Source organism: Orcinus orca, chromosome 4, assembly GCF_937001465.1.
Source record: "Orcinus orca chromosome 4, mOrcOrc1.1, whole genome shotgun sequence".
Classification (NCBI taxonomy): Eukaryota; Metazoa; Chordata; class Mammalia; order Artiodactyla; family Delphinidae; genus Orcinus; species Orcinus orca.
Genome location: NC_064562.1, coordinates 68,527,176 through 68,554,355, shown reverse-complemented (window position 1 = coordinate 68,554,355; position 27,180 = coordinate 68,527,176). Strand labels below are relative to the sequence as shown.

Sequence of the window (27,180 nt, the reverse complement as noted above, 5' to 3'; positions counted from 1 at the left end):
AATGGGATTTATCCCTGGGATGCAAGGATGGTTCAAAGTACCCAAATCAGTAAGTGTAATACATTGCATTAATAGAATGAAATTTAAAATAACTTGATCATCTCAATAAATGTAGAATAACATTTGGCAAGATACAACATCCTTTCCTGATAAAAACCCTCAACATATTGGGTGTAGAAGGAACATACTTCAACATAATAAAGATGTGATATATATAATACACACACACACATGCACACACACACACACACAGAACTGAATGTTATTCATCTATGAGAAAGAAGGACATCCTGCCATTTTTTGACAACATGGATGGACTTTGATGGCATTATGCTAAAGTTCGTGCTTTCATTCTAATCTTAATTACTCCTATAACTAAATATACATTGTGATATATATTTTGAAAATTGTAATTCTAATTTATATTTTTTTATCCTACAAGAAAACTGTGATCTTATTATAGCTGTTATTTTCCAAGTAAACCTCATACTATAGTTGATTTAGTGTAATAAAAAATTCTTTGAGAAAACGATTGTAATGGTGTGATGTGCACATGATAATTTATTTAATTATTGCTTAATTTTGAATATTTACATTACTTCCAGTGTTGGCTTTTATGAATTACTGCCCAAAATATTGTTTTTGCACACCTTGATTAATTTTCTCTGTATGGTTTCTTAGGAGTATACTATGAAGTCAAAGGCTATAGCATTTTTAAGATTCTTGAAGCATTTTGCCAAATGTCTTAATTCTTTAAAAATTACAGAAATTTTCTGAGAACCTAATAATGAATGGAAAAGTTAGTAGCTTGAAGGAATAGTTTCTGTATATAATGAAATCTTCACAATCATTGACGGATTTAAATCTTATTTTGCAACTTAATAGCAACAGCTACTATTACTAATTATTTTCATTATCCTACTATTCATCTTTTCTTTGTCCTTATTCCTCTCCTCTTAACCTCCCTTCTTACTAACGCTATCACTTTCCTGCAATGAGAACACGGAAATCTTTCAAAAACTAGGGTTAGATAGCATAGAACTTTCACTAACCTTATCTCAGACTTTGTTGGTGCAAATGGCATTATTTTGTTCTTTTTTATGGCTGAGTAATATTCCATTGTATATATGTACCACATCTTTTATTTATTTTTGGCTGCATTGGTTCTTCCTTGCTGTGCACGGGCTTTCTCTAGTTGTGGTGAGTGGGGGCTACTCTTTGCAGTGCATGGGCTTCTCATTGTGGTGGCTTCTCTTGTTGTAGAGCATGGGCTCTGGGCATGCGGGCTTCAGTACTTGTGGCTCACAGGCTCTAGAGCACGGACTCAGTAGTTGTGGCGCACGGGCTTAGCTGCTCTGTGGCATCAGGGATCTTCCCAGACCAGGGCTTGAACCCATGTCCCCTGCATTGGCAGGCAGATTCTTAACCACTGTGCCACTAGGGAAGCCCTTAAGTCAATTTAAAAGAGATCATATCAATTTAAAATAGATTCGATTCTTGCTTTCCTTCATAAGGAATAGCATCCTATAAACTGAAGAGAATTCTTTGTATTTTTAAACTACAGGAAGTTTTCAGATTCAAGTTGTACAAATTATTTGCTGTTTAGTGTATGTGCAGAGTTTATGGTTCTTATATATGCAGTGTATATTTTCCCTGTGCTCATTCTGTTAGGCAGCTATGATGTTGAGATGTACATCCCTAAGGGAGCTTTACTGAGGTTTTCTATAGGATTGGTAGAGGCAGAAAACACCTATCCTAATAAACTAAATTATCTCTTTTATTCTGCAAGTTGTAAAACCCTGGGATTTCAAATGAGGAATGGTTTAAGTGCTGATGTGAAAGCTAGGAAATGCTGAATTTGGCTCCAAAAATTGTTAGATCATACATTTATATTGTTCAAGAATGGTGTTCTTTTTGGCTAGTGCGCCAGTGAAGAATCTCAATCCTTAGAAAAGAATTTTATCATTTTATCTTGCTGGTCAGATAGCCAAACCTTAAAAAATTCTTAAAATAAAACAACTTTAACTTAAATGTATTAAATTATATTTTATTTAACTTAAATTTTATTACATGTATTAAAATTTTAATTCCCTTTATTTTTCATTTAAAAACTTAAAATTTACTTTTAAACAACTCCTTGGGATATCTACTCTTTAGGACTTTGCTAGATTATATAATCTTGATATATTGGAAAACCAGTTTCTAGTAATTTAGAAATTAGATCCAAGTGACTGGTACACATTGGGTTATTGACAGTATGGAATAGCAACAAAATAACAATAAAGACAATAGGTAATATTTTTTCTGGATCACTAAGTATGTTCCAGAGACATTTTGGGTGTTTCATACATACTAACAGATTTTTTCCCCACAACAATATGAGGTTTGTACTATTATTATAAGAGTTAAGGCGGACATAACTCTATGAACATTGTATTCTAGTTTTCCATCATTGTTGCCTGTATCTTGTAACAACCAGCTAAATGGTGTCCCTTTTCACTCTTGCCCCTCTACAATCCAACCCAGTGACTACATCCTGTGTGTGTTTTTTTTTTATGTGAACATCTCTCTCCCTTTCTTTACCCTTTTAATTTTCTCCCTAATGCTCCTACTAGATGTTTCAAACTCCTTATAATTATCTGTCTCCAACTTACCTCTCCAGCATCATCTGCCTCTTTACTCAAACTCTTCCTTTTTAGGCTAAACTTAGACTTCTTGGAAACTGTCATTACTACTCTACCTGCTTTTCTTTTGTGCCTTCTTCTACCCCTGCCCTATCCTGAACATCTTTCAGATCTTGTCTTAATTATCAATGCCTCAGGGATAATATCTGTGATTCCTGCTGGATGTTTCCTTAGTGTTGTGGTCTTTCCTTATAAAAATTTCACAAAGTTTTTACTACTTGCTGGTATTCTATCTTTCCAGGTAGAGTGTCAGATGGCAGAAACTGTGTCTACACCATTTCTCTGCATATTAGCACTTATTTCTGGAATATGCTAGTCATTTTATAATTATTCTTTTAATTTTTTATAATAATTCTTTTAATGAAGTCTGATGATTTATTATGTATTGAATAATGAAAGTAATAATTTTACTGACATATTCTCAAAGTCTTCCACTTTATTCTGTATTGATAATGAAATTCTGATACTTGCGTTGGTATAGAAATATATGAGTTTCTAATTGGCAAGTCACTTTATCTAGCATACCACATCTCTCTCACTGTAATTAAATATTCTAAATAAAGAACACAGGATTATTCCTATTGAAAATTCAATGTAAACAAAACAGAATAAATAGGAATAGGTAACCTTAGGCAGGGGTTTGGCTGGTTTGCAGTGGAGGCGTCCAACAAATTCAAAATTTGGTAGCAGTGGGAGAGGAAATTCAAAATCCCAGTATGTTCAAATGAGCCACATTTCAGCTTTCCCCATTGTCTTTAATAATGTAGTCGGTCTTCCTGGAAGGATAAACTAAAACAACAAGAGTTAGATCAAATGAGAGTATTGCCATGTGAATATAGTAGGTAGTTTTTGGAAAGGAGCTTGGAATGATATAGCCAAAGATGTTTGAAAGTGTTCTCTAATTAAGCAAATATATATGTATGTGTATAGTGTACACCATATTGATATTGTATCATATCATATCATATAATACAGAAATCGAGCTACACAAGTAGAAACAATTTCCCAATGCTACCTAGATACTTGTGCTACAAATATGTGTGTAACTCTTCAATCTACCTGTCTTCATTTATCAAGGCATTTTATGAGGTTTCTAGTGATTTTTTTTTAAGTTAAAAAAAGTTTAGTAATATAGATATATAATTGCTTGGAGAAGTCCTAAGTGCTTCAGTTTGTGTTTTATGACTTCCCGGAGGAGAATCTGTATGAGTAATGGGAAACAGGGTTATACCTTACCCTATAATTTAATATTTTGATAATACTTATGAAATCATTTTATATTTTCATTTCCTTGTTTCACTTATAAGAGACAAAATTCTGTTACTTTATACAAACTCACCTTCCAAGGCACTAGGAAAGTTAGGACTTCATGCTACCAACTAAAAATATGACTTACCTAGTACTTCGCCATAAAACTGATTCCATTTATTCTCATTAAATGTCTGGAACCAAAAGTCAAAATAAAGTGCATATATCATATTTTTGACCCTCTCCGTGCATGTCACGTGATCACTTAATTCTGAAAACGTAGCAGGTACATAGGATGGTGGTAATGGAAGTCTTCCACTATACTTTTCAGCTGAATAGCCAGGAGAGGAGCGGAGACTGTATACTAAAGGTACTTTAAATACCTCAGCCAGCAGCTCACCACAGGGTCCAACAGCATCTGCAAGAACAGCATCAAACCTTGATTCATGTAGTTTTGTCATCAGCTTCTTGTTCGAAACAACATCTTTACAGATATTCATAAGCATATCAGAAAGTTCCCAAAATAAACTTCTCAATGATGAAAAATATGTCCACAATGAATTTTTTGCCAGATATGTCCATTTCTCTACCAAATGCTTGATGTTATGCTTCAAATTATCTTTAGTTAAAGACATAGGGAAAGTCCCAAACTTAATAGCAGATGGTTTGTTGGAATCAATAAGAATGGAAGCTGAAGTTGTCAGAACAGTCACCTTATGACCCATCATGACAAGTTCATCCAGGATGGTCTTCATATTCATCCAATGACTGTATTTCATTGGCCGTGCCAGCACCTTTCCACAACTTCCAGAGCTAAAGTAGCAAGTCAGCTGTAGTAGCAGCAGAAGTGAGAGCCATTTCACAGACATCTTGTTCATATGCAGTACTTTTCAAAAATTACATTATCCTTTTGCCATTGCTCATGCTTATATCCAAGGAGAAATCAATCAGGATGTTAAATTATAACTCCTGTGCCTCAAATAACTACATTATATGAATAGTCATAGCTGTGGAAATCAAGTGAAAGGGCAAAGTGTAGAACACTTCATGTTTATACTGGTGTTTAATATTATTTCATCAGTGCTATCACCCATCTAAAAGTCGATGACCTTGCACACACAAATCAGTTATTATGTAAGAGAGAAAAATAGTGTAACAACAGTGACAAGTAAGAGGCTCTTGTGTCTGCAGTCCCCTTGACACAGAATTAGAGATAATGTAACATCAACAGGATGGAGGGTTAGGAGGTTCCAACACTTGTATCCCCCATAAAAGCAACAACAAAAAAAAATAAATGAGCAACTACAAACCAATGTAAATTACTTTGGGAAAGCTCTGGACTACAATGAAGAAGCAGCAGAAACCCTGCAGATTGTAAAAACTGAGGATGGCCCTGTGAAAAAGCTTGGGAAACATTTTACCTCCATCACCTCATCCTCCAGTTCAGAGCAGCTTGGCACTCACAGAAATTCCTTCAAATGGATTTCACCCCATGGGGAGAAGAAGAGCAGGAGAATCCCAGCAAGCTTCACCATCATAGAGGTTTGCAGTATTTGCTACTGAGGACTTCCACAGTCTTCACCAACACTGATTACAGCAGACACAGAGCTGCCCAGAGTCCCTGCTTCTGTGTCTTTCCTGAGGCTGGAAATGTTGCTGTGGTGAGATCTGACACTTGGGGCCCCATCACTCTGGTACTTTGCTTTCCCTGGTTGAGTTGTCACAATGCCTGACTATCTATGAGACTGGAGCTCCTGCTCTGTGCCCTGCCCTCAGGTATTAAGTCAGTACTTTGTCTTGCCATAACTGGGGCAATGCTGCTATTGCTTGGACTTCACTGTGTATTCCTAGTTGTGGCTTTGACTGGTCATTACCTAGGCTGAGCTGCTGAGCTATCCACCATTCCTGGAGCCTAAGTCATGGCTTTAACCTATCATTGCTAGGGCTAAAATGCTGCTACTTTGTACCTCACCCTGGGTCAGGGTTCTGATCCACAATTACCACGGCCACACTGCTGGGGCTCTGCACCCCAGCCCATGGGTCCTGACTTGCGACTTTAACAGGCCATTGCTGGGCACACGCTGCTGCTGCTCTGTGACTTCCACTAGGGCCAGAATTGGAATCTTGGCCCACCATTTCCAGGCTGTGCAGCTACAGGACCCTGGACCCTTGGACCTAAGCCATTGTAGAACCCTGTCATCTCAGGGCCTGTAACACTGCTGCATCCCAGTCACCGCCCCCCCAATATATTAACTATATGTCAAATGCCTAGGACTACAACTATATACATGTTTTACATGCTTGCTTTTTATATTTATTAAGAGAAGAAAGAAGACATATGCATTTATACTGTCATATAAATACTTATCTCACCAGTTCTTTCTGTTTTATCATGGTGATTAGAAATTGCAATCTGGGTTTACTTCCTTCAGTTTGAAGACTTTCTTTTAGTTTTTCCTATAAGGCAGATTTCCAAGCAATGAATTTTTTGGGGGGGAGTGGAGGGAGAGAAATATCTGTATTTTGCCCTCATTTTTGAAAGATAGTTTTGTTTGATATAGAACTTTTGGTTGACAGTTTTGTCTTTCAGCGCTTTGAATATGTCATCCCACTGCCATAGAGCTTCCATTGTTTCTAATGAGATATAAGTGATGTCTTATTGGAGTTCCCTTGTGTGGATAAATTACTTTTCTTTTAGTGCTTCAAGATTTTCTGTCTTTAGCTTTCAACATTTCATTAAGTCTGTGTATGGCTCTCCTATGTTTATCGTACTTGGACTTGGTTGAACAATTGGGATACATAGGTTAATGCTTTTCATCATATTTGGGATGTTCTCAGGCATTATTTTTAAAAATATTTTGCTCCGCTCCTTTTTCTCTGACACTCCCATTTTGTGTATGTTACTGTGCTTAATTATGTCCCACAATTCTCAACCCCTCAGTTCATTTATCTTCATTCTTTTTTCTCTCTGTTCTTTGAGGTGTATTATCTTATTGATCTATCTTCAAGTTTGCAGGGTTTTTTTAAAAATTTATTTTTGTCTGTGTTGGATCTTTGTTGCTGTGTGTGGACTCTCTCTAGTTGCAGTCAGTGGGGTCTATTCTTCATTGTGGTGCACGGGCTTTTAACTGTGGTGGCTTCTCCTGTTGCAGAGCACAGGCTCTAAGTGCGTGGCCTCAGGAGTTGTGGTGTGCAGGCTCAGTAGTTGTCATGCACGGGCTTGTTGCTCCACGGCACGTGGGGTCTTCCTGGACCAGAGCTCAAACCCATGTCCCCTGTATTGGCAGGTGGATTCATAACCACTGCGCCACCAGGGAAGTCCCTTGCAGGCTTTTTTGTTTTGTTTTGTTTTTAAAGTTCAGCAAGATTTTTTTTTTTGATAGACATTGATGATCTGATTTTTAAATTCATATGGAAAGGAAAAGGACCTAGAATAACCAAAGTTGTATATCAAACTTTAAAAAGGAAAACAAAGTTGAAGGACTAACATTACCTGATTTCAGGAGTTATTGTAAAGCTATGTAATCAAGAGAGTATGGTACTAGTGCAAAGACAGACAAATAGATCAGCGGAATAGAATAGCAAGTCCAGAAACTAACCCACACACATATGGCACACATATATGGACAAATGATTTTTGACAAAGGTGTAAAGACAATTTAGTGGAGAAAGGATAGCCTTTCAACAAGTGGTGCTGGCATAAAAGGATAGGCATGTGCCAAAAAAAAAACCAAAAAAATAAACCAAAACAAGAACTTCAAACCATACCTTGTACCATACACAAAAATTAACTTAAAATGGATCATAAAATCAAATGCAAAATCTACAACTAGGGCTTCCCTGGTGGCACAGTGGTTGAGAGTCCACCTGCCGATGCAGTGGATGTGGGTTCGTGCGCTGGTCCGGGAGGATCCCACATGCCTCAGAGCTAACTGCATTTTATACAATGGAAAACACTAATTTAGAAGGTATCGAATATGCTATATCCAGCCCAAAGAATTCATGGATATTGAAATTCTCACTTCTCAATGGGATAAAATCCCAAGGAATCCTAGGTTTCTGGGGCAATTTTTTTTTTTTTAAGGTAGGTGGCTGTCTATTACTTGTCAAGGCAGTCAGCCTGATTCCAGGCTGTAGAAGATAAAAATTGTTTGGGTTGTTTTGGGGCAGTTTAGATCATGCCTGAAGGTGGAAAGTAGTTCACCACTAGTGAGAGAGCTCAGATGGATTTATACTGTCATAAAAATAACTATAGGATTTACCAGGGAGCACTTCTGTAATTTTCTCTGTGCTAACCCTGACTACTCCCATGCTTTCCAGTTTTTGCCTCTCCTCTTCCTCCCCACCTCTGAGAAAGTAGCTGTTAATCCAATTGGTCAGAACCGTATGTTGAATAGGCCAAGTTGTTAATGGGCAGGACTAAGAGACCTTAAATTCAGAACCTATGCCTCTTACTGTCACCCTTTTCTGCTTTAACAGGAAACAAAGCGTGGCTCCCAGGGGTCTCTCTTGGTCTTTTACTCAACGACTGGTTTTAAGACACAGACCTACTAGAGAATGGACTTGAGGATACGGGGAGGGGGAAGGGTAAGCTGGGACAAAGTGAGAGAGTGGCATGGACATATATATACTACCAAACATAAAATAGATAGCTAGTGGGGAGCAGCCACATAGCCCAGGGAGATCAGCTCAGTGCTTTGTGACCACCTAGAGGTGTGGGATAGGGAGGGTGGGAGGGAGGGAGACGCAAGAAGGAAGGGATATGGGGACATATGCATATGTATAACTGATTCACTTTGTTATAAAGCAGAAACTAACACACCATTGTAAAGTGATTATACTCCAATAAAGATGTTTTAAAAAGAAAGAAAGAAAGAAAAAAGATATATGCTCTTTTCATCTTGGGAAAAGAGAGAGCAGGAACAGGAAGAAGGATTTGAATCTTTATGCTTCAACTCAGCCTTTTTCAAAATTCTATTTTGAATATTGAATATCGAGTACTAACTGAACTGTAACACAATGTCTCTCTGCTGCTCAGAACTTCCACAGTCCCCCAGGAACTCCTCTGGGAAAAATCATCATTTGTGGGGTTAGATTTGGACATTCTTGTGTTCTTACTATTAACTTAATAGCACTGAAACCTCACACATAACCTCTAATACAGAAGTGTCTCTGAGAACAAAGTAAAACTTGAATTGGAATATTTAAGCACATGAGTCCCCCTTGCACCATTTAAAACTTTGACTTCAAAAGAAAAACAGATATACCAGTTCATTTTGATCTAATTGTGTTATGAAATTCTCTCCCCCTTGCAAAAACTATTTTAATGGACCCACTCCATAGACATTAAAGAGAGTCATTCAAGTAGTTGTTCAGCACAAAGGCAATGTATCATACCTTCTGTGGAATCTGGGCAGGGGCCAATGCAATCATGTTAACCTTTCCTTCTGGAAGGTTTTGGACCATTGAGCCCAAACTAAGTAATACAATGCCATCTTCTCCAGAGCTTTGGACAACTTTTCGATTTCCTGAAAAGAAATAATTTGCTATACTACAAAGGGGCATCAGCAAAGAGAGAAAGAGAGAGTTTTGTTTGTTTGTTTCATTTATTCTTGTCTTAGTTTGTTTGAAGGAAATGAATATGTATATTTCTAAAGAGAGAAGTATTGTTAGAATGCCTCATCTTCTAACATGCCAAACGTTAAACCCCCTTGGAAAGAGATGTGTAATATGAAATCTATTTTCTTTAATCAATGTATAATCATTGACTACTAGGCAAGTATGGTGATTTATTTATTACTTATCAACAAGAGACAGCAGTAAAGTGAAAGTTTCCAGTGAAGAACATTTTACGTTGTGACAGCACAGGTTTAATTTTCTTAAGTGAGTTTTGAAAACAGTGTAATTTTTATTCCATGTCTCAAACAATAACAGGACCAGGAATTTTTTTTCTAGTTATGTGTTAAATAATGCTAAGTTCCAGCAACAATGACTTAGTAATTTGTCCCAGGATGACAGGATTGTGACCAAGTAAAATAGTGTGCTTATTAAAACACGTGGCTTGCTCACCCAGACAAAATTCAAGACCTGACCTCACTGTGTCCAGCAATTCAAAGTTATGCCTTGAACTTTGCCCAGTCCCAAACTGTTCCTCACTTTACAAATTCTTCCTCGATATCGCCAACCAGGCCCCAACACCTTAGAATTATCTTCCCCTGACTTTCCTCTGCTGAAAAGTAATAAAACTCTGTCAAAGTGCTGTTCTTGTTTCCTATAATAAGTCAAATAAACCTAGCCTTGCTTGATCAACAAGGTTTTTTTTGTTTGTTTGGATTTTTTTTGGTTTTGTTTGGAGGAGTTGACAGAAGACAAATATTTAAAAGGACCTGAATTCCTAACAGAGAATCTGTCTGTAGCTCGGCTTCTTGAGATTTTATGTCATTTTATGTCCAGTGTATTTGTTACTGAATTGGTCTACTTTTCTTCTTGGCAGTTTTCAGGATGTCTCTTTTGGTGTACAGGCTTTCCTGATTATAAAGGCTACATATGATAATATAACCTGATTATGAGGTTACATATAATTGCTTTGGTAAAAGAACGAAAGTGCTCTTGTTAAATCATCTATATATAAATAAATGACTCTGAATTTATTAATCACAATTTATTATTTACTTATTGGTGTTTCAAATTCCCAATATTGACGGGTTCCCTAAATTTAATCCTCAGTTAAGATTCTGATCTATTAAACTTCTGGTGATGTTACATTAATTGACTGAAAGAGAAAAAGACTGATGAAAGCAATTTTCCTTATCTTAAAATATTATTTCCTTTTTCTTTCTACCTCATGCTCTGATAACACTGGGCATGCTATATTAATTTCATCTCTCTTAAGGAAATAGCTTTTCAAAACTTCCTGTAGTTTATTTCTCTCTATTTTCATTCAAAACCTAATGAAATTACAATATCAAATATTATCATTATTTTTATATGGGATGTTTAAATTTTGAGTATAAATTTAATTTTACTTCTGATCATGGCCCAGGTATTTTAAGGGAATTAATGCTATGACTTATAATGAATGTGACAGATTTTGCCTGTAAATTGTTTATTTTGGGTGGATTTTACTCCATGAGAGTGTGATTTATTGGGTAAAACATCTGATCAGGCTATCTATGAACTAATTGGGGCTCATGACATAACGTTATGGAAAACTTTCATTTACATTTTAAAATTTGTAGCCTATTGTGCAGGTTAATACTAAACTAGGCACTTCTTCTCTGATATCTACTTTACTTTATTTGTTTCCAAGCCTAGCTAGTGAGTTCAGGCAGTTTACATGATTGAAATAGAGCTATATCTTTATGCGTTACTGGATGATTTTTAATGCACCACCACAACCAATTCCTGAGAGAGGCTTATTTCCATGAATTGTATTATCAGGATACAATAATTTCTGTTCTATTTTGTGCTGTGAAGTTCTTTGATCTCAAATATGATGAGAACAAATTTTGGGGGAAAAAATATCATGAGTTTGCCAGTATGACACATACACAAGTGCATATATCAGAAGGAATCCCTCCAGTCTAGATACTAGTGAGATTGCTTAAAGCTTCCAATACAATTTTAACATTTTCTTCTTCTTACTTTGGTTTCTGAGACAAATTCCTTTTGTCAAAAGGGGCACTAAGAAATTTGTCACAATAGCTAATATTTATCAAGCACTATGTCCTTGGCACTGTGTATGGGCTTTATGTATCCAGTCGATTCTTTTTATTCTTAGTAACTATGTTCTATAAAGTTGCCACAAACATGTCATTTGTGAGTAATGAATCATTGCTCCTGGTTTCACCCAAGCTTCTTGTCGCAACATTTTTGTCAACTGCTCAACACATAAGCTGGTTTTATGTGTGTTTCTGTTTTAAAACACCTTGTTTAACATATATTGTTGATTCATCAACACTGAACTCATAGCCAACAGTGCTATAACTCATGGAATGGAATGAAGATTATCTGGCAAACATATTTTCTTCCTAAGGCACATCACAGCCTTCTTACTTCTTTTCCGGAACAATAGAAAACATGTCAGCACTCTCCTTGGGGGCCATTCCAAACAGCGACATCACCAACAAAAAGCACTCAAATGCAAAAATGTGGTATTAATTAGACCTGAAAAGGACACTTATTTACAGTATGAGAGCTGCAACAAAAAGGCAGAGGATTGCCTTGTTCAATGCTTAACTGGGAACATGCACGTCCAGTGAGTAACTTTTTTGCTGCTCTGTATATAGCTATGAATGACCATGAAGTACTACAAATATTGATTCTGGGGTTACAAATAAATTTTAGTGAGTAGGAAAATTTGAAAATACAGAATCTGTATATAATGAAGAATTACTGTATTAGACCATTTTATTCTCACACCACTCCAATGAGATAGGTAGGTAAACCCCCTCCCTCATTTTTCTTCTTTTTTTCTTGTGCATCCATATTTTATAGGAAAGGCACTACCGGCAGGATTTGGCTTTTGTATATTTCCTAGCTACCATAGTACCATATATTAAAGCACCAGATTCCATAACCTTTGAATACTCTCACATATTTCCACTTTTAATATCACATTATCAGAATTTAATTCTTTTAAATACCTCATTGCAATTTATTTTAATAAAATACAAGAGATAAGCTCCCACATCACCTCAGTCTTATGCATTTTGTGATTTGTACTTGATTGTAAATAACTATTTAACATTTATAGTTTTTCTGGCTGACCAGTCTATAATATCCCTAAGGACTACAACTTTGTCTATCTCATTCACCCCTCCTTCTTCATTTCGGAGTGTAGAATCTGGTATCTAGCAGACAAAGAATACACATTTGTTGAAAAACTATAATTTCTTATGTGTTGGAAGACTTTTTTATAGTGGCTATATCCACACAATCTTGCATTTCTCTCTTACTTTTCATGACTGTTATGTAGCTCAGAATCTTCAGTGATAATAAAACCTGAAACACATAATAGGTGAGGGCATGGTGTGAAGAAATTTTATATATTGTCCGTTTCTTTTCCATAAGACAGTATTTGGACTGGGAATAGAAAACTATTCAAGACACCAGTTTACTTTTGGCAGTGGTTTAGCAGGTTTGCTGTGGAGTCTTCCAACAAATTCAAAATTTGGTAAGAGTGGGTGGAGAAATTCAAAGTCCCAATAGCTTCTTATCAGTCAAATATCAGTTTTCCCCATCAATTCACACAATGTAGTGAGTCTTCCTGAAAAAGAAAATAGGAAAAGGAATATATGTAAATTTGTATCCATTTTTTCTTAGAAGATATAGCAATAAAGCTTCAAGTCTGTGTTGGTCAAGATGAACAAATAATGCCAGTGTTTTATAATTTAAACAAACATATATACAGAAAAAAGAGAAGGAAAAAAATACATGTTAAGTGAGAGACTTACATAGCTTACAATAACTTCTCCCCTCTGCACCTTTGAAAACAGGTTCAAATAATTGTTAAAGATTAATTCTTGTTTCATGTATTACATGTTCAAGTTAACTAACAGATTTTAATTCTAAGTCAATATCTCTCTGTAATTATTTAAGTATGTGATGAATATTACATTCTAAATGGTCATTTTCCTGCATAGCATTGGGCTTGTATCACATTGATGATATTTGTGCATTTTTACTTAATGCTCTAACATTTTAAACTTTTCTTTTTTTTTAACTAACTGAGCATCCCCATCTTCCAAGGATGACCCAGCATTGTGTGACTGCCATGGACCTACTGGCAGGCAAGCCCCTGGTGCTAATAGGTTAGAGAGAGGTTTCCAAAATGGTGTTTGCCAGTGTTAGCATGGTAGAACAAGATCCCCAAAATGGCTGCCACCAGAGTCTCCATCCGTAGGTGGAGTCCCAGCTGCACAATGCCTCTCCAGGAGACTCGCCAAGATCAGCAAGTGGGTCTCACCCAGGTGCCTTTTTAACTACTGCCTCTTCACTGGGACTCAGACTGTGTGAGATTTTGTGTGCAGACTTTGAGAACAGAATCTGTTTACAGGGTCTCCTGTTCTCTCGAATGTAAGCCCATCTGGTTTGCAAAGCCAGACATTCTGGGGGCCTATCTTACCAAAATGGGGAGCCTGAAGTGGGGTCTCAGACCCTTTTCTCCTGGAGGAGAACCTCTGTGGTTGTGATATTCCTCCTGTTTGTGGGTGGCCAACCCCAGGGTGTGGATCCTGGTTAGACTGCATCTCTGCTCCTCCTACTTGTCTAGTTGTGGCTCCTTCTTTATATCTTTAGTTGTGGGAAATCTTTTATGCTAGTCTTCAAGTTGTTCTCAAAGATAGTTGCTTTCTGAATAGTTGTATTTTGGTGTGTCCATGGGAGGAGGTAAGTTCCTATTTCACCAACTTGATCTCACCTTCATAGAGATTGTTTTCTAAAGATTATTAATGACTTTCCACATTAAACAAGGACCTGCAGCATGATGAATTTGCACTGTTCACACTTGTTTCAATCTGGTCTCCAGTGTCACTTAGCTAGCCACCAGAGGATAAACAGGTTACTCATAGGAAATTGAATTTCCTCTAGGGGTATAGAGAAAGGCAAGAAGAGAAACCTCAGTGGTTTAAGAAGCTTCCCTAATGATGCATATATCACTAAGAATGAATAGCCTTCCCTTGCATAACTTAAAGTCTCACACTTTCTTGTATGTTTTAAAGAAGAAAGCTTATTGTGGGACTAAATTCTTGGACCATCTGTGATCAAGAAAGGGCATGATGAATGAGGTGCACCAAATGAAATGATGTCTTTCACTTCCATCTCTATGTCATTTATTTTTTCTGTTCTAGGAAATTCGAAACATTCTGACTGTATCAATTACTACAGTCTAATATAAAGGGAAGGCTGCTTGATAACTGCCTAGAAAGGATAGGAGGCTAAGGAAGTATCACATGATTCAGACTGTGAAGTGTTTTCCCATATCTAAACTTGTCTCTTTGGTCTCCAGAAAAATTATAAATACTGGAAAAGCTAAAAATAAATATTATGAACAAGTGGGAATGAGTGATAAAGGAGACTCAGCTGCCCAAAGCTGAAAAATATTCCTTTAGTGTTTATAACTTGGTCAAAGGATCTCCTTTGTTAGTTTCTATTCCTAGAATAAATCAGCAATGCTGTGATGGCTTCTTTTTCAAGGAATGACAAAAAACTTCTGGAAAGTCAGACTGGAAAACTGCCTTGGTTGTAAAAGTCTATTTGTGTCAATCGCTTTCTCCTCTGTCCCCTTATTTACCTACAATTTCTCTAAGCTTTTTCGTGGCTTTGGATTATTTGCTTAGTCATATTCTCACAGACCAATGCACCCGCCCCATTCACAGCCCAGCATTCTACTTTGATTGTTATTTGGTGCCATGTTTTCCTTCCCATTGCTGTGCATGTGCTTATTATGGTATCTCATTTAAGAGCTTATTTTCTATGACTTATGATTCCTGATTAATTTTTATCTTAGAAACTTTGGTCTTTGGGTTATTTGTTTAGTCTTTTATTTCAGATAGGCCTACTCATCCTCCCACTTCATTCACCAACCAGCTTTCTACTTTGATTGTTTGGCATTTGATGCTCTGTTTTCCTTCACATTGCCTTGCATGCCCTGGCAATGGAATCTCATCTAAGAGCTTATTTTCTATGATCTGTGATTCTTGATTAATTTTTAGCAGAATTTGTTCCTGAGACTTTGACCTTGGCTCTATTCTCCAAGCCACTACGTCCTATAACCTCATATACTATATATGTAATCAAAGTTTAATGTTTATATAACTCGGATATTTATTTCCTTTGTAATTGTAAATTACCCTTTTAAATATTCTTAGGCAATGAGAGTAATTATGAATTTCTGTCAAGGATGGTTAAGATCAATTTGGAAGGGATACTTTTCTTAGGTTTCCAAAATTTTTACAATACTTCCCAAACACAAAGATGCTTTATATGTATCTATGAGTAAATGGTGGTGAGGGAGCATCTCTCCTGGCAAAAATAAGTTTGGTTAGTTCAGCGGTATATGCTGACTATGGAGAGTGTTTGTTATAAAGACCACCAACATCAAGAAAAACTAATCTTCTTGGTCTTCTATATTGCAGAACACTTGGTGCTTAGCACAATGTTTCTCCAAATCATACATGGAGTTTTGAAATTACAGTCTCATGCTTTTCTTTCAGTTAATGCAATATACAAGTGCTTAGGTTCAGGGGCCAGACTGCTGTGTTTTAATCCCATCTCCATCACTTCTTCCCCAAGAGAACCTGAGTAGGTTATCTTACTTAAGTTTCCATATTTATAAAATGACGAGAATAATAGTGCCTATGAACAGGATTTCTATATGTGTCTTTCATGAGTTAATAAATGTAAAGGATGTAGAAGATTTCCTGGAGAAGAGTAAATTCTCAATAAATATTTACTAATTTCCTTCTGTGCTTCACCCCCCCTCAAACAAGAAGAAGCTCAATAAATATTTATAGTTGAATGAATGTACTCACAGAATCAAGATTAGAAATCATCCAGATATGAAAAATATTCTGGAACTTTGCCTTTTGCTTCATTTTTCAAACTGTAGTGTTGTAGAATCAGAAAGCAGACATTGATAATTCTAATATAAATCCCCAGTGTTTTAGGTTTGCTTAGCAAATGACTTTTAATCCATTGAGAGGGAAGGAGTAATACTAGATAATTCCCAGCGACAACTCATCCACACTAAGTAATTTTCCTTCTTAATAGATATATTAGATGATGAAGATGTTAGAGATATTAAAATAATAGAAGAACTGAATCTAGAAGAGAGATATCAGAGACTTTGAAGCTGAAAGCTGAAAGGAACCTCAGGTATGAGTTCATAAAATATTTAATTTTTTTTTTTTTCTTTGCGGTAGGTGGGCCTCTCACTGTTGTGGCCACTCCCGTTGCAGAGCACAGGCTCCGGACGCGCAGGCTCAGCGGCCATGGCTCACGGGCCTAGCCGCTCCACGGCATGTGGGATCTTCCCGGACCGGGGCACGAACTGCTGTCCCCTGCATCGGCAGGCGGTCTCTAAAATGCTGCGCCACCAGGGAAACCCTAGAAGTGTTTAATTTTAAAGACAAGTAAACATAAAGTTTACACAAAGTGTCATACTTTCTTGTACATGAAGTAGATTTTTTTTACTACACCCAGGTTTAAAATTATATTTAATCATGACTGACTTTCACTTGATTTTTAAATATATTTAATGAAGTTTCTTACTATTATATATTATAAATGGCTACGTAGTCTTTGAAACTCCTCCTATTAAGAGGTGGAGGCTACTTCTTCACCTTTTGAATTTGGGCTTGCGTTGTGACTTGTTTTACCAATAGAAGGTGGCAGAAGTGATACTGTGTGACTTCCAAATCTAGGCCTAAAACTTTCATACAAACTATTCTAGAATTCTTCTGTCATGTGAAAAATTCCAAGCTTTTCTGTTGGACAGGTCACATGGAAGAGACAATCATAGTATCCTGCCAATCTGCCAAATCCCAGCCATGAGAGTGACACTTTCTTGGACTGATCCACCGCAGCCAAGCTGATAACTAACCGTAGGCTAATGAGTAAGCCCAGACAAGCCTCAAAGAAGAAACATTTCCCTGAGCCCAGCCCAAGTTGCTGATTCATAGGATCATGAGCAAATGATATGTTTGCTCTTTTATTTTATTTTTTATTATTTTTATATCTTTATTGGATTATAATTGCTTTACAATGGTGTGTTAGTTTCTGCTTTATAACAAAGTGAATCAGTTATACATATACATATGTTCCCGTATGTCTTCCCTCTTGCGTCTCCCTCCCTCCCACCTTCCCTATCCCACCCCTCCAGGCGGTCACAAAGCACCGAGCTGATCTCCCTGTGCTATGCGGCTGCTTCCCACTAGCTATCTACCTTACCTTTGGTAGTGTATATATGTCCATGCCTCTCTCTCGCTTTGTCGCAGCTCACCCTTCCCCCTCCCCATATCCTCAAGTCCATTCTCTAGTAGGTCTGTGTCTTTATTCCTGTCTTACCCCTAGGTTCTTCATGACATTTTTTTTTTCTTAAATTCCATATATATGTGTTAGCATACGGTATTTGTCTTTCTCTTTCTGACTTACTTCACTCTGTATGACAGACTCTAGTTCTTTCCACCTCATTACAAAAAGCTCAGTTTCATTTCTTTTTAAGGCTGAGTAATATTCCATTGTATATATGTGCCACATCTTCTTTATCCATTCATCCGATGATGGACACTTAGGTTGTTTCCATCTCTGGGCTATTGTAAATAGAGCTGCAATGAACATTTTGGTACATGACTCTTTTTGAATTATGGTTTTCTCAGGGTATATGCCCAGTAGTGGGAGTGCTGGGTCATATGGTAGATCTATTTGTAGTTTTCTAAGGAACCTCCATACTGTTCTCCACAGTGGCTGTATCAATTTACATTACCACCAACAGTGCAAGAGGGTTCCCTTTTCTCCACACCCACTCCAGCATTTATTGTTTCTAGATTTTTTGATGATGGCCATTCTGACTGGTGTGAGATGATACCTCATTGTAGTTTTGATTTGCATTTCTCTAATGATTAATTATGTTGAGCATTCTTTCATGTGTTTGTTGGCAGTCTGTATATCTTCTTTGGAGAAATGTCTATTTAGGTATTCTGCCCATTTTTGGATTGGGTTGTTTGTTTATTTGCTATTGAGCTGCATGAGCTGCTTATAAATTTTGGAGATTAATCCTTTGTCAGTTGCTTCATTTGCAAATATTTTCTCCCATTCTGAGGGTTGTCTTTTGGTCTTGTTTATGGTTTATTGGCTGTGCAAAAGCTTTGAAGTTTCATTAGGTCCCACTTGTTTACTTTTGTTTTTATTTCCATCTCTCTAGGAGGTGGGTCAAAAAGGATCTTGCTGTGATTTATGTCATAGAGGGTTCTGCCTATGTTTTCTTCTAAGAGTTTGATAGTTTATGGCCTTACATTTAGGTCTTTAATCCATTTTGAGCTTCTTTTTGTGTATGGTGTTAGGGAGTCATCTAATCTCATACTTTTACATGTACCTGTCCAGTTTTCCCAGCACCACTTATTGAAGAGGCTGTCCTTTCTCCACTATACATTCCTGCCTCCTTTATCAAAGATAAGGTGACCATATGTGCGTAGGTTTATCTCTGCGCTTTCTATCCTGTTCCATTGATCTATCTTTCTGTTTTTGTGCCAGTACAATACTGTCTTGATTACTGTAGCTTTGTAGTATAGTCTGAAGTCAGGGAGCCTGATTCCTCTAGCTCCGTTTTTTGTTCTCAAGATTGTTTTGGCTATTCGGAGTCTTTTGTGTTTCCATACAAATTGTGAAATTTTTTGTTCTAGTTCTGTGAAAAATACCAGTGGTAGTTTGATAGTGATTGCATTGAATCTGCAGATTGCTTTGGGTAGTAGAGTCATTTTCACAATGTTGATTCTTTCAATCCAAGAACATGGTATATCTCTCCATCTATTTGTATCATCTTTAATTTCTTTCATCAGTATCTTATAATTTTCTGCATACAAGTCTTTTGTCTCCTTAGGTAGGTTTATTCCTAGATATTTTATTCTTTTTGTTGCAGTGGTAAATGGGTGTGTTTTCTTGATTTCACTTTCAGATTTTTCATCATTAGTGTATAGGAATGCCAGAAATTTCTGTGCATTAATTTTGTATCCTGCTACTTTACCAAATTCATTGATTAGCTCTAGTAGTTTTCTGGTAGCATCTTTAGGATTCTCTATGTATAGTATCATGTCATCTGCAAACAGTGACAGCTTTATTTCTTCTTTTCTGATTTGGATTCCTTTTATTTCCTTTTGTTCTCTGATTGCTGTGGCTAAAAGTTCCAAAACTATGTTGCATAATAGTGGTGAGAGTGGGCAACCTTGTCTTGTTCCTGATCTTAGTGGAAATGTTTTCAGATTTTCACCATTGAGGACGATGTTGGCTGTGGGTTTGTCATATATGGCCTTTATTATGTTGAGGAAAGTTCCCTGTATGCGTACTTTCTGCAGGGTTTTTATCATAAATCAGTGTTGAATTTTGTCGAAAACTTTCTCTGCATCTATTGAGATGATCATATGGTTTTTCTCCTTCAATTTGTTAATATGGTTTATCACATTGATTGATTTGTGTATATTAAAGAATCCTTGCATTCCTGGAATAAACCACACTTGATCATGGTGTATGATCCTTTTAATGTGCTGTTGGATTCTGTTTGCTAGTATTTTGTTGAGGATTTTTGCATCTATGTTCATCAGTGATATTGGCCTGTAGTTTTCTTTCTTTGTGACATCCTTGTCTGGTTTTGGTATCAGGGTGATGGTGGCCTCATAGAATGAGTTTCAGAGTGTTCCTCCCTCTGCTACATTTTGGAAGAGTTTGAGAAGGATGGGTGTTAGCTCTTCTCTAAATGTTTGATATAATTCACCTGTGAAGTCATCTGGTCCTGGGCTTTTGTTTGTTGGAAGATTTTTAATCACAGTTTCAATTTCAGTGCTTGTGATTGGTCTGTTCATATTTTCTATTTCTTCCTGATTCAGTCTTGGCAGGTTGTACATTTCTAAGAATTTGTCCATTTCTTCCAGGTTGTCCATTTTATTGGCATATAGTTGCTTGTAGTAATCTCTCATGATCTTTTGTATTTCTGCAGTGTCAGTTTTTACTTCTCCTTTTTCATTTCTAATTCTATTGATTTGAGTCTTCTCCCTTTTTTTCTTGATGAGTCTGGCTAATGGTTTATCAATTTTGTTTATCTTCTCAAAGAACCAGCTTTTAATTTTATTGATCTTTGCTATCGTTTCCTTCATTTCTTTTTCATTTATTTCTGATCTGATGTTTATGATTTCTTTCCTTCTGCTAACTTTGGGTATTTTTTGTTCTTCTTTCTCTAATTGCTTTAGGTGCAAGGTTAGGTTGTTTATTTGAGATGTTTCCTGTATTTTAAGGTACGTTGTATTGCTATAAACTTCCCTCTTAGAACTGCTTTTGCTGCATCCCATAGATTTTGGGTCATCGTGTCTCCATTGTCATTTGTTTCTAGATATTTTTTAATTTCATCTTTGATTTCTTCAGTGATCACTTTGTTATTATGTAGTGTATTGTTTAGCCTCCATGTGTTTGTATTTTTTACAGATCTTTTCCTGTAATTGATATATAGTTCTCATAGCATTGTGGTCGGAAAAGATACTTGATACAATTTCAATTTTCTTAAATTTACCAAGGCTTGATTTGTGACCCAAGATATGATCTATCCTGGAGAATGTTTCATGAGCACTTGAGAAAAATGTGTATTCTGTTGGTTTTGGATGGAATGTCCTATAAATATCAATTAAGTCCATCTTGTTTAATATATCATTTAAAGCTTGTGTTTCCTTATTTATTTTCATTTTGGATGATCTGTCCATGGGTGAAAGTGGGGTGTTAAATTCCCCTACCATGTATGTGTTACTGTCGATTTCCCCTTTTATGGCTGTTAGTATTTGCCTTATGTATTGAGGTGCTCCTATGTTGGGTGCATAAATATTTACAATTGTTATATCTTCTTCTTGGATCAATCCCTTGATCATTATGTAGTGTCCTTCTTTGTCTCTTCTAATATTCTTTATTTTAAAGTCTATTTTGTCTGATATGAGAATTGCTACTCCAGCTTTCTTTTGGTTTCTATTTGCATGAAATATCTTTTTCCATCCCCTTACTTTCAGTCTATATGTGTTTCTAGGTCTGAAGTTGGTCTCTTGTAGACAGCAAATATATGGGTCTTGTTTGTGTATCCATTCAGCCAATCTGTGTCTTTTGGTGGGAGCATTTAGTCCATTTAAAGATAATTATCGATATGTATGTTCCTATTCCCATATTCTTAATTGTTTGGGGTTCATTATTGTAGGTCTTTTCCTTCTCTTGTGTTTTTTGCCTAGAGAAGTTCCTTTAGCAGTTGTTGTAAAGATGGTTTGGTGGTGCTGATCTCTCTCAGCTTTTGCTTGTCTGTAAAGGTTTTAATTTCTCCATCAAATCTGAATGAGATCCTTGCTGGGTAGAGTAATCTTGGTTGCAGGTTTTTCTCCTTCATCACTTAAGTATGTCCTGCCAGTCCCTTCTGGCTTGCAGAGTTTCTCCTGAAAGATCAGCTGTTAACCTTATGGGGATTCCCTTGTGTGTTATTTGTTGTTTTTCCCTTGCTGCTTTTAATATGTTTTCTTTGTATTTAATTTTTGACAGTTTGATTCATATGTGTCTTGGCGTATTTCTCCTTGGATTTATCCTGTATGGGACTCTCTGTGCTTCCTGGACTTGATTAACTATTTCCTTTCCCATATTAGGGAAGTTTTCAACTATAATCTCTTCAAATATTTTCTCAGTCCCTTTCTTTTCCTCTTCTTCTTCTGGAACTCCTGTAATTCGAATGTTGGTGCGTTTAATGTTGTCCCAGAGGTCTCTGAGACTGTCCTCAGTTCTTTCCATTCTTTTTTCTTTATTCTGCTCTGCAGTAAATATTTCCACTATTTTATCTTCCAGGTCACTTATCTGTTCTTTTTCCTCAGTTATTCTGCTATTGATCCCATCTAGAGTATTTTTCATTTCATTTATTGTGTTGTTCATCGTTGTTTGTTTCATCTTTAATTCTTCTAGGTCCTTGTTAAATGTTTCTTGCATTTTGTCTATTCTATTTCCAAGATTTTGGATCATCTTTACTATCATTATTCTGAATTCTTTTTCAGGTAGACTGCCTATTTCCTCTTCATTTGTTAGGTCTGGTGGGTTTTCATCTTGCTCCTTCATCTGCTATGTGTTTTTCTGTCTTCTCATTTTGCTTATCTTACTGTGTTTGGGGTCTCCTTTTTGCAGGCTGCAGGTTCATAGTTCCCGTTGTTTTTGGTGTCTGTTCCCAGTGGTTAAGGTTGGTTTAGTGGGTTGTATAGGCTTCCTGGTGGAGGGTACTAGTGCCTGTGTTTTGGTAGATGAGGCTGGATCTTGTCTTTCTGGTGGGCAGGTCCACATCTGGTGGTGTGTTTTGGGGTGTCTGTGGACTTATTATGATTTTAGGCAGCCTCTCTGCTAATGGGTGGGGTTTTGTTCCTGTCTTGTTATTTGTTTGGCATAGGATGTTCAGCACTGTAGCTTGCTGGTCATTGAGTGAAGCTGGGTGCTGGTGTTGAGATAGAGATCTGTGGGAGATTTTCGCCATTTTATATTATGTGGAGCTGGGAGGTCTCTTGTGGATCAAGGTCCTGAAATTGGCTCTCCCACCTCAGAGGCACAGCACTGACTCCTGGCAGCAGCACCAAGAGCCTTTCATCCACATCGCTCAGAATAAAAGGGAGAAAAAGTAGAAAGAAAGAATTAGTAGAAGTAGAGAGAAAGAAAGAAAGAAAGAAAGAAAGAAAGAAGGGAGGGAGGGAACGAGGGAGGGAGGAAGGAAGGAAGGAAGGAAGGGGGAAGGAAGCATAAAAAGAAAGAAGATAAAGTAAAATAAAAGTAAAGTAGATAAAATAAAGATAAGTAAAATAAAAGTAAAATAAAATAAAGTAAGAAAATATAATAAAGTTATTAAAGTAAAAAAATTATTAAGAAAAAAATTAACAAAAAAAAAAAGAAAAAAAAAACACGGACAGATAGAACCCTAGGACAAATGGTGGAAGCAAAGTTATACAGACAAAATCTCACACAGAAGCATACACATACATACTCACAAAAAGAGGAAAAGGGGAAAAAATCATAAATCTTGCTGTCAAAGTCCACCTCCTCAATTTGGGATGATTCATTGTCTATTCATGTATTCCACAGATGCAGAGTACATCAAGTTGATTGTGGAGCTTTAATCCGCTGCTTCTGAGGCTGCTGGGAGAGATTTCCCTTTCTTTTCTTTGTTCTCACAGCTCCCAGGGGCTCAGCTTTGGACTTGGCCCCGCTTCTGCGTGTAGGTCGCAGGAAGGCGTCTGTTCTTCGCTCAGACAGGACGGGGTTAAAGGAGCCGCTGATTCCGGGGCTCTGGCTCACTCAGGCCGGGGGGAGGGAGGGGCATGGAGTGCGGGGCGGGCCTGCGCCGGCAGAGGCCGGCGTGACGTTGCACCAGCCTGAGGCGCGCCGTACATTCTCCCGGGGAAGTTGTCCCTGGATCCCGGGACCCTGGCAGTGGCTGGCTGCACAGGCTCCCCGGAAGGGGGGTGTGGATAGAGACCTGTGCTCGCACACAGGCTTCTTGGTGGCGGCAGCAGCAGCCTTAGTGTCTCATGACTGTCTCTGGGGTACGCGCTTTAGCCGCGGCTCGCGCCAGTCTCTGGAGCTCGTTTAAGCAGCGCTCTTAATCCCCCCTCCTCGCGCACAAGGAAACAAAGAGGGAAGAAAAAGTCTCTTGCCTCTTCGGCAGGTCCAGACTTTTCCCTGGACTCCCTCCCGGCTAGCCATGGCGCACTAACCACCTGCAGGCTGTGTTCACGCCGCCAACCCCAGTCCTCTCCCGGAGATCCGACTGAAGCCCGAGCCTCAACTCCCAGCCCCGCCCGCCCCGGCGAGTGAGCAGACAAGCCTCCCGGGCTGGTGAGTGCCGGTCGGCACCGATCCTCTGTGCGGGAATCTCTCCGCTTTCCTCTCTGCACCCCTGTTGCTGCGCTCTCCTCCACGGCTGCGAAGCTTTCCCCCTCTACCACCCGCAGTCTCCTCCCACGAAGGGGCTTCCTAGTGTGTGGAATCCTTTCCTCCTTCACGGCTCCCTCCCACTGGTGCAGGTCCCGTCCCTATTCTTTTGTCTCTGTTTATTCTTTTGTCATTTGTCCTACCCAGGTACGTTTGGGGGGGGGGGGCGGTTCTTGCCTTTTGGGAGGTCTGAGTTCTTCTGCCAGCGTTCAGTAGGTGTTCTGTAGGAGTTGTTCCAAGTGTAGATGTATTTCTGGTGTATCTGTGGGGAGGAAGGTGATCTCCGCGTCTTACTCTTCCGCCGTCTTCCCGGAGGCTCTCTCACGTTTGCTCTTTTAAATGCTAAGTTTTAGGATGGTTGATTTTACAACAATAATTAGCAGACAGTATGGTTTATCGAAAACACAGTGAGTATGTAGCTTTCTAAATAAACAAGTCCCAAGAATATTCACATATTGGAATATTATTGTCAAATGGAGGGATATCTCCAGTGTCACACAGTTCTAGATTACTTTGCATGCTTTCTTGAATAGTTGATAAATTTTGACTGAGAAGCGTTCTATTTCCATTTTGACACTAAAGCTAAGAAAATACAAGTTATTTTTTATTTTAAATTATATGTATATATATATATATATATATATATACACACACATATGCACTCTAACCCACACAAAGGAAGTAAGGTTTCTTTCCATCTACTAGAGGGAAAACGTACTAAATAAACCAGACTTACCTAATACTTCACTGTAAAATTTATCCCACTACTTCTTGTTAAAAGTCTCAAATGCAAAGTCAAAATATAGCTAATACAACATATTTGTTACCATCTCCATAAATGTCCTTTTGTCACTAAGTTCTGATATGATAACAGGTACATAGGAAGGAGGTAATATGAGCCCTCCGCAGAGTTTTTCATTTGTATTGTCAGTGGTAAGTCAAAGACTGTAGACCAAAGGTAGGTTAAGTAGTTCAGACAGCAGCTCGGCACAAGGAGAAATGGCATGTCCAAAAACAACATCAAATCTGTATTCCTGCAGTTTTTTCACAAGTTTTTTGTTCAAAACTGCATCCTCACAGAGCTTTTGAACAGTATCAGAATATTCATAATATGTTTTTTGCATCTTTGAATCATATGCCCATAATGTACTCTTTGGTAACTCGTATGGCCATATCTTGATCCATTCTGTAAAAAGCAAATCAAGCTCATTCTTAGTGAAGGATGTAGAGTGAACCTCAAATTTAAGGGTAGATGGCTTATTGGGACCCACAAGGATGGTGAAGATACTAGCACAGTAACTTCATGGTCCCTCTGAGCAAGTTCATCCCATATTGTCTTTAAATTGATGCAGTGATTATATTCCATTGGCCACAGCAGCACCTTTCCACAAGATGCACAGCTGAAATAAAAGGAAAGGACAAGAAGAGAAACCCATGTCTTAGACATCTTGATAAAATCCAAACCTTCTTCATAAACTTTCTTTACTGCAGAGGTAGCTCTCACTTATATCCAGTATGGAGTAATTAAGTAGTTAAAATATAACTGGCACATAGCAAGGTCACAATGACTATGAGGTAAAGATTTTGTTTCCAAGAGCACGCCTTCATAATTTCTCTGCAAGCTAATCTCCAGTTCAGAGGCTTTGGAAAGCAAATAGATAAAGAAAAGCGTAGATGATCTTGTGCCTCTATGTGTGAAAAATAAATCCCAGTATCATTGTAAATGCTACTGGCTCTAGGCTAAGAAGAAATTACCTTGTATGTAGGGAGTTTCCAGATACGAAAGCAGCATGTGTCAACACAAGGATATTCTGATTTATTTGAGCATTTCCAAACATTTCTTTCTCCATATTTTCACACCTGTTTTATTAGCCCCATTTCATTTAGCTTGCTGTTGTTCTTTTGGCTATAGTTATTCCTTCCCTTTTTTCCTTTTTATCCAAACATGGGTATCCTTTGAGTATCAACTTTGGTTACTTTCCTTTATTTAAGAATATTATCTCTGGGCTTCCCTGGTGGCGCAGTGGTTGAGAGTCCGCCTGCCAATGTAGGGGACACGGGTTCGTGCCCCGGTCCGGGAAGATCCCACGTGCCGCGGAGCGGCTGGGCCCATGAGCCATGGCCGCTGAGCCTGCGCGTCCGCAGCCTGTGCTCCGCAACGGGAGAGGCCACAACAGTGAGAGGCCCGCGTACCGCAAAAAAAAAAAAAAAAAAAAAAAAAAAAGAATAATATTATCTCTGAATTATGATCATTTCCTTTTCTGAACATTTGCAACATTCCTTATATTTCTCTCACTTCTTCAGTACTTCCCAATACTTACTCTTAGAAAGTATTTATCCTCTAAGTACCTTCTTCTGAACTTTGTTTTGTATCCTGCCTTTGTAGTCCAGGTAAGTTATATTTTAAAATGATCTTACCAGGAATTCCCATCAAATTAGAAGTAGGAAGGGAAAGATGCATGTCATGGGATAGATTTGTTTTTATGCTATCAATAATCTATTGACCTGAAATGAGAGGAGAATCTCCTTTGAAAAGGATTTGGATACAGATTCTAAGTAA

General features: G+C 37.7%; 1 protein-coding gene and 1 pseudogene across 1 annotated transcript; both read right to left on the bottom strand.

Moving 5' to 3' along the window:
- Positions 1-956: 956 nt before the first annotated feature.
- LOC101276585 (UDP-glucuronosyltransferase 2B4-like) lies at positions 957-4,810 on the bottom strand. Its single transcript, XM_012532498.1, is given in 3 exon segments — positions 957-989; positions 3,312-3,460; positions 4,081-4,810. Coding segments are annotated over 3 exon segments (912 nt in total).
- Positions 4,811-9,323: 4,513 nt separating this feature from the next.
- Positions 9,324-26,067, bottom strand: LOC101275333 (UDP-glucuronosyltransferase 2B31-like; annotated as a pseudogene).
- Positions 26,068-27,180: the final 1,113 nt, after the last annotated feature.